At 45.9% G+C, this 14,433-nt stretch overlaps 1 protein-coding gene across 1 annotated transcript; it reads left to right on the forward strand.

The window, feature by feature from the left end:
• The first annotated feature begins 5,515 nt into the window (after positions 1-5,515).
• LOC115636667 (C-C motif chemokine 4-like) lies at positions 5,516-9,451 on the forward strand. The gene is made up of 3 exons (XM_030537035.1): positions 5,516-8,006; positions 8,438-8,552; positions 9,010-9,451. Exons 1-3 carry the CDS (start codon positions 7,934-7,936, stop codon positions 9,095-9,097), a joined length of 276 nt encoding a protein of 91 aa, XP_030392895.1. The 5' UTR covers positions 5,516-7,933; the 3' UTR covers positions 9,098-9,451.
• Positions 9,452-14,433: the final 4,982 nt, after the last annotated feature.

Here is a 14,433-nt window from a genome sequence, read left to right on the forward strand (position 1 = left end):
ACAAGTTTTCCAGCTCTTGGCGTGGCTGGGAAGACTGTGCCAGGCCTGTGTTTTTCCAGCAGTGATGTTTGCAAGTGTAACCCTTCTGCCAGGTGGAGCCGGCAGCAACAAAGGCTGGATTCAGCATCTAGGGGGTCCTCTTAACAATACAAAACAGAACCAGCTTTAGCCTCCCACCTAGGAACCTGGGGAAATTACACGCCACCCCTGGGCACCTCTCAGAGGCCAAACTTCCCCTCTCGTACGCACTCAGTCTGTGCACAATAAAATAAACCGTGTGTTGAAAGGGGTAGGGACCTGAGCTTTTATTTGGAAAAACATCACACCCACTATGCAAAGCATGTAACCATAAGCAAACGCCCACCCCACAGTACGCTGGACAGTGGCCTTTGCCTCAGTTTCCCACTTTGTGGTATGAAAAGTCAAAGAATGAATGTCCCTTTTAACAGGCCACGCCCCTTTCCCTCTGCTGCACCCCACTCCCAGTTGGTTGGCCTTAGTCAGTGCAGACTCAGAGTTCAGCGATGCATTCAGATGGGTGTTCACCTCCCACCCCCGAAAAGGGGATGGGGGAGCAACACGCAACACCTCTGTTGCCACTGCCACCTCTGCAGGTGGCTTGCTGCTGCTAGGCCTGCCACTCCTTGCCACTTGCATCTTTGCCACCACCGGCTGCTCACTGCCACCTCTGCTGCTGCTGCTTGCCACTCCCTGCCACTTCTCCCTGTCCCCCATCGTAGCCCAGTTCTTAGTGATTGCACTAGTGGGGAACCTCTGTGCAACTACCTCTTCGTTGTCTTTTATTGCAACATGGTCCTCATACCAGGTCTCAGGCGTAGCTCCTAGACCTGCTCACGAGTGATTTCAGATCCAGTTATCATGAAGCAGAAACAAGGACCCTGGATGGAGTCCAGTCAGCTCTCTCTTAAACACTGGAGCAGGGAGTGTCTAGGACTCTTAAGGCAGGATCCACATAAGAACATCAGAACAGCCAGACTGGGTCAGACCAAAGGTCCATCTAGCCCAGTAACCTGTCTACCGACAGTGGCCAGTGCCAGGTGCCCCAGAGGGAATGAACAGAACAGGGCAATTATCCAGTGATCCTTCCCCTGTCACCCATTCTCAGCTTCTGGCAAACAGAGGCTAGGGACACCATTCCTGCCCATCCTGGCTAATAGCCATTGATGGACCTGTCCTCCATGAACGTATCTAGCTTTTATTTATTTATTTATTTATTTATTTATTTTTAAACACACTTTCAAGTAAGAACACCTTTCTCTACCCCCTATCTCTTTTACTGGGATTCGGCATCCATAACCCCGCTTAGCAAGCAAGTTAGAGTGACCCCCTCACTCAGGGCAGGATAAGCACAGTTTTGCCTCCCTTTACTCATATAATAGAGATAACAGCATTGCATCACCCCTGCACTCAACACTAAAGTGGTTTGTAACCCAGCACCAGCCACAATGGATCACTTCGGGAAATCAGCTCCATCTGCTGACCCCTAAGCAAAGTGGCTGTGTCTATGCAAATACAGTCTGCTCCTGAAATCTCCCCCCTCTCCCCTTTGGATGGCAGGGGAGAGCTCATCCAGATCCCATTTACACAAGTGAGAGTAAACACCACAGACAGAAACTGCATTTTCAGTCTTGTCCTTTTCTTTCGTTTTCTGTGTGTGGGTTTGTCCTGCTTTGTCTTCTAGGAAATGGGATCAGTCTTCCACACAGCAGCAATAACAACTGCTTTAGGTGTCCATCTCAACTAATGGCTTCTGCTTGCCCCAAAACGGACAATTCTGACCAGCTTTGATACCATCTAAGGGACGGTCAGACACGGGCTTTTTTCCCTTCTACAGCCTTTCTTCATGTAAACGAAAAGGAAGAGGGCTAGTACTGAAATGGCAGCTTTACTTTACATTTCAAAGGGTTTAACTGGCTTTCCGTCTTTGCTGTATCTTTAAAGACATGTTTAATGGCCAGTTTGCCAGGGCACCGAGCAGACAGGTTTCTGTCTACCAACCCCCGAACCTTGTTTAAAACTGTCTGGTGTTGGACTGTTTCAGGATCATGGGAAACCTTTGACTCTTCGGTTCCATATAGTCCATGTAAATAAATGCAGCAGCCTCAGACATATCTCGTGGTAGAATCTGCTTCAGAATCCAGGGAGTTTTTTTGGTTTTTTCCCTTCAGAGCAATTCTCATCCCCTCACACTGCAACCTGCTATAAATAACAGCGCGAACTCACTTCCTTTCTCAGCAGCTTCTTCAATTCACCCATCTCAATGAAACACACGAAAAACTTCCCCGTTTTTGTCCAGTCACATTTATCTTGGGCATTTCTTTTTCTTTGCTTTTTATTTTAAGGGTTTTGGAGCCTACAAATCGGCAGAACTCTGACACTGCATGCAAATCACCGCTGATCAGTGTTATCCTGCCTTTATCCAATGCCAGTGGGAATCTTGCCAGTGCAAGGTCAGAGGGCCTTTGAAAACGCCCACGGTGCTGGACAGGAGCAAGTGCAGGCTCTGAGCTGAGCACAGGATTTGCTTGCAGACACTCAGCACCAGAGCTGATTGAAATAGGCGGAAAGCAATTCTTTGCCAATCATGAAAAAAAAATTGCTTTAAATTGAAAAACAATAACATCATTCATTGAGAATGTCCGTGGAATTCATGGGCAGCGGGTGAACCCTGCCTTTGGGGAAACTATCCCCGCGGCCACGCCCCTTCCGCCTGAGGCCCCACCCCCTTGCTCATCGTACCCCCGTGTGCCTCCCTCCATCCCCCATGTCCAGAGACCCAAGTGTGCCCACCCCTCGGAGGATCCCCAGCCGGCCTTCCCCAGCCACGCCTGACCCCCAGGCCACCTTGGGGCCACTGCAGCCCCTGGTTGCCAGCCCGAGCCCTGGGCTCCAGGCTGCCAGCCCAAGCTGAGCCCTCACCAACTTCCAAGGAGAGAGGCAGCGAGGACAGGACCTTGGGTCCAAGTGTGGTCGGGGCCACAACCCGGGTTAGGGGAGGTTGGTGGAATTCCAGCCAGCTGCATATAGCACTTCTAGATCTGTCTTTGCACTTCCCTGGCCCAGTCGGTGTAGTATCTGAGGACCTCCCAAATGTTCATTCATCTGTCCTTCCCTCCCCACTGTGAGGTAGGGCCCTGTTACCATCCCCACCTGACAGATGAGGAACTGAGGCCCAGAGAAATTAGGGCCCAGAGATCCTCAATGGTATTTGTGCTTAATAGAAGTTAGGAGCCAAAATACCTCTGAAGGTCTGGGCAACTTGGCCATGGTCACCCAGGGAATCAGTGGCAGAGTCAGGAATTGAACCTAGATCTCCTAAATTCCATTCCAGTGCCTTGAACACATGATCATCCTTCCTCCATATAGTAAGCATCAAAGCACTATGCAGCTGATGGGGTTAGTGGTTAAAAAATCTCCAGATCAGATACAGTATCTAGTACAGACTGGGCAGGGACTGAAACGCAATTTTGAATGTATTGAAACTGCAAATTTTGAAGGAATTCCCTTGGTAAAGTCATGTGATCAGGGCAGAACCCTGAGAGTTACTTTTTGCTTTTCATTATGTGATATTTCTTTTGGCCTGATTATTCATTCTCAGAGCTTCTTTCCGTTTCTATTTGGTTTCAGTTTCCAGTAGTGCCAAAATCAGGCATTCAACAATCATGAGTCAGACCCATAGATTTAAAATAATCAATGTCAGTTTCTTTTTCTTTGCCTGAGCCTCTAGGGTACACTCACTTCACATCGTCAATCTTTTCTCTGCAATCATGAGGGCTAGAAACGTATATTTTCTGTTCTTTTTTTTTTAAGTAAAAGCTGAGATTCGCACACAATTTCTTGATAAACACTGTGAAAGTTGGCACCCCCTGAGTTTCACACTGTGTCACAACTAGAACAGGGCAAAGGACGAGAAAAAGTATTTGCAATTATTTCAACGACCTCTAATTACGACATTGACTCGATTGTGCCCACACACCCTTTTGCTTCACTTGCTGCACACATTCCTGCTAGTGAAATTACAGCTGTGTGAATAGCTGATTTTCTTAGTCACTGGCAATGCCAAACAAAAACCAAAAAACAATCGGTTCAACTCAAAGAAACCAAAAATGTCCTGACTTTTCAGCAAATCGAAAGAGTTGGTGAAGTTTCATTTTGAGTTGAATTAAGTGCTTCATTTGACATCTTTTTAACCTTTTTGCTAAAAGCAAAGGAAAAGACAAGGTAGATTCACAAAAACAGCAGAAGTGATGGTGGTGCCCAGGACTCCTGGTAACCTCTGAGTCAGTGTTTGGGAACCTACTTCAGATGTGGAGACCTGGGCTTGATCCTCACTTTGCCTGATGTGGAGACTTGAATTTGGGTCTCCCACATATCTGTATAGTGCCCAAGTCGCTGGACACCACCTCCTTCCCCATCCCTCCATTTCAGTGAATGGCGGCTGAATCTGCCCAAACAATCAAAATGTGGCATATAAACACAGCTCTGTGTCTCTCCCTGGCTCCGGGATGAAGTCACACCCTCTGTAATGTTTGCTCCATTCTCAAACCATGGAAGCTCCATGGTGGGGAAACACGGGTCACTTACTATGAGCAGTGATTGTGGTCCAACTGGCTCTAAACATTGTGATCGTTCTGTGTCCTATCTCGGTTGGAGGAGTCCTCTCGCCCTCGCAGGTGAGATGGCAGAACCGAATGTAGTGTTACGGCTCAGTGCTGGGCACAAACCGTTTCCTGAGTCTTGACTGTCCCTTCACTTTTCCGCTGTCAGCATGAGAGCAACGAGCCATCAGCTGCTGCTGCACTGGAAATTCCACCATCTCCTTACACTCACCCTCCACTCCACCTCCAGAGCCCCTAGAAAGAGACACGTTCTCCAAGGTTCAAAAGACTATTCGGGTACTTAATAAAGAAATATTTGACCTAAGCACTCCTTGTGGCTAATATTATAAATGGTAAAAACAACAAGGAGTCCTTGTGCCACCTTAGAGACTAACAGATTTATTTGGGCATAAGCTTTCATGGGCTAAAATCCACTTCATCAGATGCATGGAGTGGAAAAATACAGTAGCAGGTATATGTACATGGTACATGAAAAGATGGAAGTTGCCTTACCAAGTGAGGGGTCAGTGCTAATGAGACAATTCAGGTAAAGTAGAAGTGGGCTATTCTCAACACTCAGAATACCAAGGGAGAGAAAATCATTTTTGTAGTGGTAATGAGGGTATTAATCTGTTGGATTCAGTACTTAATAATGAAATCAGGTCTATCATGAGCTGTGATCAGGCACCAGTGATCCTACAATTTTCCCCTCCTGAGACAAATTGGACTTGTGATAGATGGAGACTGAACTCCTCCCTTCTGAATGATGAACTTTTTCAGCTCTATGTCACAGAAGAAATTTGATTTTTATTCCAAACACATGACACACCAGAGATATCCCATTCCATCCTATAGGAGACACTAAAACTTTTATTAGGTGCAGCAGGTAGAAAGAAGGCTAGCCCGGCTTGGCTCCGGGAATTAACCAAATGACGTAATGCTCTGGATTTCAAATGTGTGAACTACCCCGCCCAAGAAAATCTTAAAATATGACTCAATCTTCAGTATAAAGGAAATAGACCAACTTCCGCACGTGCTGAATTTGTTATTTTTAGACTCAGACAAACACACTGGAAGTTGGAGGGCAGAGTAGGGGAAATTCTAAAATACACATTAAACGGGAGAGGTCAAAGATCCTGAATAGTATCACTCAAATCAGAACAACAGTAGGTTATTACATGCTGATAGCAAAGGATTTCAATAGGTGGCAGGTACCACCTCTCTCTCTAGGGGGGAAAACAAGCATAATTACAATGAATGCCTCTCCCAGCAGTCTTCTCATTCGGAATTCCCTCCCTAGCCATATTCCTCCCTTTCGTCTTACCAAAATCAACACTATGTTCAAGTCCTTCTTGTGGGGTGCGGGTGACAAACCCAGATTCTCCTTACACAGATTACGGGGCCCCGTCAGAGCAGAGGCATTCAGATTTCCCAGTTTCAAACTTTGCCATCAGGCACTAATTCTTAGCCAAGCAGCACAGGGGCTCATTCCTGCTTCTTTACCCCTTGGCTGCTTCTTTACCCCTTCCCAACATACTGCAGATTCCCTAAAGAGCAATTGACAACTCTTGTGGCAGCCAGGAATACTTGGCGTACGCCATCTACTAAATTGAAACATGACCCCCTTCTACACACCAGCCTCGGTCTGTCTGCGATAACTCGGAACACTGAGCAGCAGGCAACCCCATCAACAGCCAGGTTGGATTAGCGGAGGGATTTTGAATTTATTGGGAGTCAATTTATTGAAAATGATGCTTTCCTGTCTTTTACAATATAAAAAGCCAGGTTCAATCTAGGCATTAAGAAGGGGTGGCAATATATCCAGTGTAACCATGTCATCTCCCAGCTGTTTGACCCGATGTCTGCGGTATCCCTGACCCATAGAAACTGCTTTCATTTCTCCAACACCTATGGCAACACTGTGCACGCACCGGGCCAGCCAAAAAAAGGAATGGGAAGAGGAACAAGGCCAATTACTTCCTGCTAACCAATGGAAACACATTTTAGCCAGTGTTCTGAGCTGCTCCTTTGAGCTCTGTGTACCATTCATCCAGCAGAAAATCACATGGAGGATGCATTGGAGCCCTCTCCAGCTGTTCAAAACAGGTGCTGCTAAGTCAGACGGATGTTGGTGTCCTGATGCAGCTGGTGGGAATGCACCTAGATCTGTGGTTTTGGGCAGGACTAAACTGCAGGGTTAATTTTTTTCCTATCAACTACAATTGTATTACAAGCTAAATACGTAATTTTAAACCCAATGGATGTTCACTGGAAGCTGAATAAATCTGAAAAACTTTGGCTCAGGAGAGCACTAACAATTGCTAAAAGACCAGTACTCCAAAAATGGGAATCCAAAAAGCAACCAACAATTGGAGACTGGAGCACAGACGTCATAAGGTTGGCCACTCTGGAAATGCATCTGCCCCCCTTCTCTACCATTTCCTTCCCTCTTCGTCTCCAGCCCCCTCCTCTGAATTTTGCTTCTATTCTTTGCCTTATTTTAATCATTTTTCTTTAACTATTGGATTTTTATAAGTAAAACACGTTTGTAAATTCTGCAATACAAATCAGTGAGTTATCCGCTAACCATTCGTATTATATATACTAAACTGTTTAAAGCATAGCTCAGGTTAGGTAGCATGTGGTTAATATAATATAAGACGTGTGTGTGGTCTGAGAAGTTGGTGTATATTTAGTGATGTTTCTTTTTCCTATATATATTATTTTTAAAATGAATAAAAAGTTAATAGAAAAATAACAATAATCGTAGCTTTTATGTCCTTTACTTTAGGAGGGATTGGGGAGTGTCCCTTAAATAGTTTGGGGGCTGTCTAGGGATACTCACCGTGTTCTGTGGTTTTGGAGTGAGCTAGGCACTGCAGTGTGTGTATATTCAGTAAACATGGTTACCTGGAACCCAGCTGTGCCTGTGAGTCTCTTCGTGTGATAAGATTGTCATTGTTGTGCAAAGCCCAAAAGGCCCAGTGTTGTGTTTTGAGGCGGGTTTGCAGAAGATAGGATATGAAACAATCATGCTGAAGGCAGCTCCTCCCCTACACTAGTGAAGTAACAGCAAGTTATGACTCAAATCTCAGCCCTTCGCAGCCACTCAGTTTTTCCTGCAGTCAGCACAACGACACCCTGACATCAGCTGCGCACCGCGCTGGAAATTCCCTCGCAATCTCCCTCCACTTTGCCCCCGGAGGCCTATAAAAAGACAGATCGTCCTTGGGTGCAGCATCAGACAGAGAAGGAGTGCTCAAGAGTCCCTGGTCTGCTTCTGCTCCTGACACTCGTCCTCACCCAACAGCAACATGAAGGTCTCCGTGGCTGCCCTCGCCGTTCTCCTCATCGCTGCCTTCTGCTCCCTGGCCTCCTCTGCCCCAAGTGAGTCCAGCTTCTCTCCTCTCTTTCAGTGTTTCCCTTCGGAGAAGGAAGGAGAAATGTCATAGCCGGGAGATGGTTCCTCCTGCCAGCTCCTAGCCAGCAGGTTCTTGGTGGTCGAGGCAGGGCAAGGAGCTCTCTTCTGGGGAGGGGAAAGCCCTGGTGGTATCAGGGCTACAGCCAGCCACCCAACAAAGATCTGACGAGAACTTTCAGACCTGGGTGTGTCCAGGAAAGAGGAAAGGATGGAAGAAATTACTGAAGGAAAATCTCTCCCATTTCCCTCCTTCCTTCACCTCCTTTCCTCATCCCAGCTCCCTATGGCTGGAAGTCTTCCCTTCCTGCTCCGTCCCACGTCCCCCAGGCTGCTAGAGTGGCTTTTCTTTGCATACAGCTCAGCACACACTCATGTTTGTTATCTCCATCTCTCTCAGTTGGCTCCGATCCCCCGACTGCCTGCTGCTTTACCTACACGTCCCGGAAGATCCCACGCGGCTTGGTGGTAGATTATTATGACACCAACAGCATGTGCTCCCAGACGGCCGTAGTGTAAGTACAAATTTCAGACCCTGAGACAGAGGTTTTTTCTGTCCCCCAGTTACTGGCCTTGGAGGTTTCTTAAGACCCACTGAATGTAGAAAGGAGGGTGGGCGGCTCTGGCAGAGACTCCACCAGAGAAAGAAAACAGAACAGACTAAGGATGTGCAATTTTCAAAAGCGCGAGGCTGCTGAGTCATTGAAGTCCCATTATCGGAAGTGATTGAGACACACAGGAGCTGAGTCTCATTGAAAGTCGATGGCCCTTGTGCTCTGATGTGGCTAAATCACTTTTGAGAATGGGCCTTTGGCAGCTAAATCACGTAGATGTTTTGGAAAATGTTCCCCTAACCTATGGGATCTGGGTGCAGCTGGTATTAGTGAGAGAAGAGGTTTTAAAGGGAGACATTTGGTTCTCTCCACTCACAAAGTTCTCCTTGTTCTAATCCAAATGTTTTTCCTTCAACAGATTTATCACCAAGAAGGGCCGTGAAGTCTGTGCTAACCCCAAAGAGGACTGGGTTCAGGAGTACGTGACCCATTTGGAACTGAACTGAGCAGAGCGGGGGACAGACCAGGGACCAAGCCTTGCCCAGCAATGAAAGTGTTAATGATCAAAGAGCACCCTTCCTGCTAGTGCATCTAGTGTTAGTGCCACTTGCTGACTTAGCGGAAATAACCTGACATATATAAACGTATTTAAAATATTATTTCACTCTATTTAAGAAATTTAATTTGCACTGAACTCTGAGCTAAATAGTGTACTATTTATGGATTAGTACATGGGGGTTTGGGGCAGGTCACATGACATGGCTCCATTCACAGCTCAAATGTGAAGATTATTTAATATATTTTATATCAAACAGAACATTTCCTGTAATATTGAGCTATGTGATTTGATGGAGTGCTGAACGTAGATTATGAAGAATAAATATTTTTATATGAACGTCTTGTGTTTGCCTACTTGTTAATGTGGATCCTTTTGGGGAATGACACCTCTTATTATTAATAATGATATCGTTTCATAAGGGTCCATGCCCTTTTCTAGGCCAAGAAAACTACAAGCAATTTACAAATATACGTCTGATATTACACAAAGTGAGGTGAAGACAGGCAGTGGGGGAGTGAGGTATGAGAAAGACAGTTTACAATCATCAACTTTAGCACTTCCATATATTGGAACAGGGGTGGGAAATTTGGCAGGTGGGACACCCTGGTGTCAGGGAGATGCCTTTTGCTGCCCTCATGAAAACCCATCCAAATCTGACCCACTTTTAAGATTTTAAGCCTTGGAAAGATCACAGTTCAAACAGGCTCACACCTAGCTAGGCTTTGGCAGCTAAACTCTTGGAACATTTCATCTGTACAGAGCATGCTCCAGTTCTGGGCTGCAGGGGCAGAGCAAGGCTTTCCTTGCAACTGATCTGCAGAGCTAATGGGGGCCCCTGGGGTACCGGGCATTCAAAATGAGAGCAGGGAGACTGTCTCCTCCATGCCCTCACTGACCCCACCCGGAAAGGAAGGAGGAGGAAGAGGAGACAGCCTGATTCCAGTGTAGATGGATGAGGAGCAGTAGGCAGGACAGAGGAGGGATGATGGGGCAGATGGCAGGGGGACAGGCAGAAGCTGGGAGGGGCAAGAGTAGAATGCGAGGAGGAGAGGAGCAGCAGCCAGGCAGGTGGGGGAGAGGAGCAGGGGGAATAGAGACAGACAGTGATGTGAGCAGAAGGGTCTGTCTGTGATGGGGACCAATTTCAGAGACAAATACACAATCCCCTTGCTGAGAGTCGCCAACTCTTGTGTTGTTGTCACCATCTGTTCTGGTCACATTTGATGCTTTTCTTAAAGCCCCACCTCCTTGAGTCATGTGATGGCAGAAGACACTCACGTTTCATTTAAAATCAAAGTTGGCCATGCTGGGTAATTTGGCATATTGCATTCAAAAACTTTGGCATTGTCTCCTCAGTGACTGCGTAGCTCAGAGACTCTGGGGTCTGAATTAACAAGTCCTTCACCTCTTACTTGTGGCTTCAAAAGGGGCCAATTTCCCAAAGCTGAGAAAAATTATGAGCAAAATTGATTGGGAATAAAGCTTTATCCTGAAAAACATGGATGCCAGTTAGGAGTTCTTTGAGAAGAGTTTATTAGACGGCCAAAAGTCACAATTCCAAAATCAGATAAGAGAACAACTTTGGCCAGAAGCCAGTCTGGTTCAGTGGTGAACTGAAGACAGCAATTAGACATAAAAAAATGACGGACGATGTTTTCCTAAGAAGCACTGGTGACTGCATGGGGCACAAACCCCTTTGACGTTGGGCATGTACACACCCCTCAATTAACATAACTGTTGTTCATCACAACCCTCCCCCCCACACACACACACACGCACACACCCCTCAGACAAAAGGGGGTTCGCTGGGTAGGTGGAGGGGCTTTAGGTAACGTGTGTGTGAATTAGGGAAGACAGAGCAGAGGCATTCAGAAAGCCAAAGCAGCAGGCTGTGATCATATGACCCTGGGAAAAGCTAGAGCGAATTTTTGGGTCCGGTGTTGGCTAAAGAGGCTTGGAGATAAAAGCAAAGAAATGGCTCTTTTTGATTTTGTTTCCTCCTGACTTGGCAGAAGCAGAATTTAGTAATTTACTGTAATGAACCAAGACTCCAGCAAAGAAAGTACCAGACTCCTGCAGCTGGGACATCCCCAGGGGCCTGAATGCTGACTCATAAATGGTGAAAGGGAAACTAGAGAGCAATCGCTATAAATCAGAAGTTATGAAGTGCAGAAAATGGACAAGGAATATTAAAGACATGGGGGGAAATCCATGACTGGCAGGTATAAGAACTGTAAGAAGGAGTATTTAAGTCACAGGTGCCAATTGCGTGGGTGCTCCTCTCTTCCCCTGCATGCAGGAGGCTGGGGGAAGAGAGGGGAGGAGCGAGGATGTGGCGTGCTTGGGGGAGGGGGCGGAACAGGGCAGGAAGAGGTGGGGCAGGGCTAAGGCCTTGAGGGAAGGGGTGGAGTGGGGGTGGGGTCTGGGGCAGAGCTGGGGGTCGAGCACCCCCGGCACAATGGAAGGTCGATGCCTGTGATTTAAGTATATTAGGAACAAAAGAAATCCTAGAAATTATATAGATGGAAATGATAAAATTGTTAATCCTGATGTAGGAAAGGCAGAACTGTTAATAAATGTTTCTCTTCTGTATTTGGAAAGAAGCAGGATGATGTTCCTGTATCATCTGAGGATGATTAATTAACTTTAGAGTTAATTAGTAACCCATGATGTGGGCAGTCATGCCTAGTGGTCACAGCTGGGGTCAATGCCTGAATCAGGAACCAAACTGAAGAGCAGGGTTGGAGCGAGGCTGGCACAGGAATGATCACAGCGGCAGGTCTAAGTGGTGAACATCCACTGGCCTAATGCTGCTGCTGGACTTAAGGGCAGGTCTGGTGACACCTCTCAGCCAGTCAGGTGGTTTAGTCAATCAGAGTGTTCAGCTCCAGGGCAGTTAGCTTATCCCAGGGTCAGCTACAGGCTCTGATTCCTGACGCTAACCAAGGAGGATGTTAAACAGCATCTACTAGAGAGAAACCTTTTTAAATCATTAGTCCTGGATGCATGAACTTTTGTGCGTGAATACCCACTTTGTCAGATGCATATATATTAGGAACATGCAGCTGACGAAGTGGGTATTCACGCACGGAAGCTCATGCTCCAATACGTCTGTTAGTCTATAAGGTGCCGCAGGACTCTTGGTCGCTTTCTACACATCCAGACTAACACGGCTACACCTCCGATACTGGTCCTGGATAATTTCACAACCAAGAGTTTTAAAAGAGCTGGCTGAGGAGATCTCTGGCCTGCTGATCTTAATTTTTAATATATCTTGGAATACCAAGAAAATTCCAGAAGACTGGAAGAGTGATAATATTATTCCTCTAGTCAAAAGAGGAGCAAGCAGGATGACCCAGGTAACCATAAACTATTTAGCCTGCCTCAGTCCCAAGTATAATAATGGACAAGTCAACGTGGGCTTCAACTGACAAAGAATTAAAGGATATTAATATAATTAATGCCAGTCACTATGGTTTTATGGAAAATAGGTTTTATCAAACAAACTGATAATTCTTTGAGGTGACTACAAATTTGGTTGATAAAGTAACTTCATAGGCATAATATACTTAGACTTGGGTAAGGTGTTTGAGTTAGGACCACAGGACATGCTGATTAAATAATTACTATTAAACAGTTTCAAGGACACACTTGTTAAAGGGAAGTAGGTAACTGACAGATCTCAACACATAGTCATCCCTGGGGAATCACCATGAAATGGGGATGTTTCTAATGGGGTTCCACAGGGACTGGTTCTAGGCCTGATGCTATTCAATATCTACACTAATGATCTGGAAGTAAATGTAAAATCACTGCTGGTAAATTTACGGATGACCCAAAGATTGGCAGAGTGGTAAACAATGATGAGGAAGGGGCAGTCGTACAGAGCGATCTGGTTTGCCTGGTAACATGGGCCCACTTGAATGAAATGTGTTTTAATACATCTAAATGCAAAGTGATACATCTAGGAACAAGGAGTGCAAGTCTTACTTACAGAATGGGGGACTGTGTCCTGGAAAGCAGTGCAAGTCACAGGAGGTCGCTCTATTTGGTGCTGGAGTCCTGTGTCCAGTTTTGATTATAAATATATAGAAAGGATGTAGAGAAACTGAAAAGGATCCAGAGGTGAGTGACAAAATAATCAAAGCCATACGAGCAAAGGCTGAATGAATGGGATATGTTTAATTTGGAAAAGAGGAGATTGAGGGGGAACATGATAGCACTCTTCAAATACTTGAAAGGATGCCGTAAAAAAGATTAAGAAAAGTTGTTCTCTCTTGCCACGGAGGACAGGACAAGAGGCAGTGGGTTCAAACTACAGCAGAGCAGATTTAAATTAAATCTCAGGAAAAAATTGCTAAGTGTAAGGGCAGTAGTTCAGTGGAGCCTAAGGAGATTGTGGAAGCTCCTTCATGAAGGATTTCAAAAGGTGGCTGGAGCCGTCTGTCTGGGATTCTTTAGACACGAGAAATCTCAGCCTGGACCCTTCTAACTCTAAGGTTCCATGGTTTTGAGAGTCTATGACTTTGACAAGAATTGAGGGTGACTGTGGACAAGTGAGTAGAGCTAGAAGAACCTTCATGGGATGAAAATACCAGGTACCCATGGGCTCGTTAACCTAGCAGAGAAAAGCAGAACAGATCTGTGGCTGGAAACTGAAGCCAGACTAATTCAAATAAGAAATTACGCACCAATTTTTCAGTGAGAGTAATTAACCACTAGCACCAACTCCCAAGGGTTGTGGTGGATTGTCCATCTCCTGACACCTTCACATCAAGGCTGGAGGCCTTCCTGGAAGAGATGCTTTGGTCAAACAGAAGTTATAGGGGACAATACAGGGGTGAAAAGTAACGAATGTACTACAAAGGAGGCCAGACTAGATAGTCTAATGGTCCCTTCTTGCCTTAAACTCCGTGCATTTCTCCTTAAAGCAGCCGGGTATCTACAGATTGAATATCTCTGGGTTCCTGAACTGCTAAGGGTGTTGCTTTCCCGTAAGCTCCTGGACAGACAAATTCCAACATTTTGGGGCAAGGCATCCACAGGGGACATGTGTATGTGTATTCAAATTGCATTAGTTCAATGCAGGAGTCAGGACTGCAGCTAATACCAAAAATGCACCAGATACAGAATTATCCAGCCCACTCCTTGCTCCATATGCCATGACCAATCCATGAGATATTCAAACTCCTGATCTGTTTCCTAGCAAAGTCATGTTTATGATTTCTAGGAAATCAACAACATTGCAACACAGCATGATGAGTTCACATCCTCTATCATTAG

Source organism: Gopherus evgoodei, chromosome 17, assembly GCF_007399415.2.
Source record: "Gopherus evgoodei ecotype Sinaloan lineage chromosome 17, rGopEvg1_v1.p, whole genome shotgun sequence".
In the NCBI taxonomy this organism is placed as follows: Eukaryota; Metazoa; Chordata; order Testudines; family Testudinidae; genus Gopherus; species Gopherus evgoodei.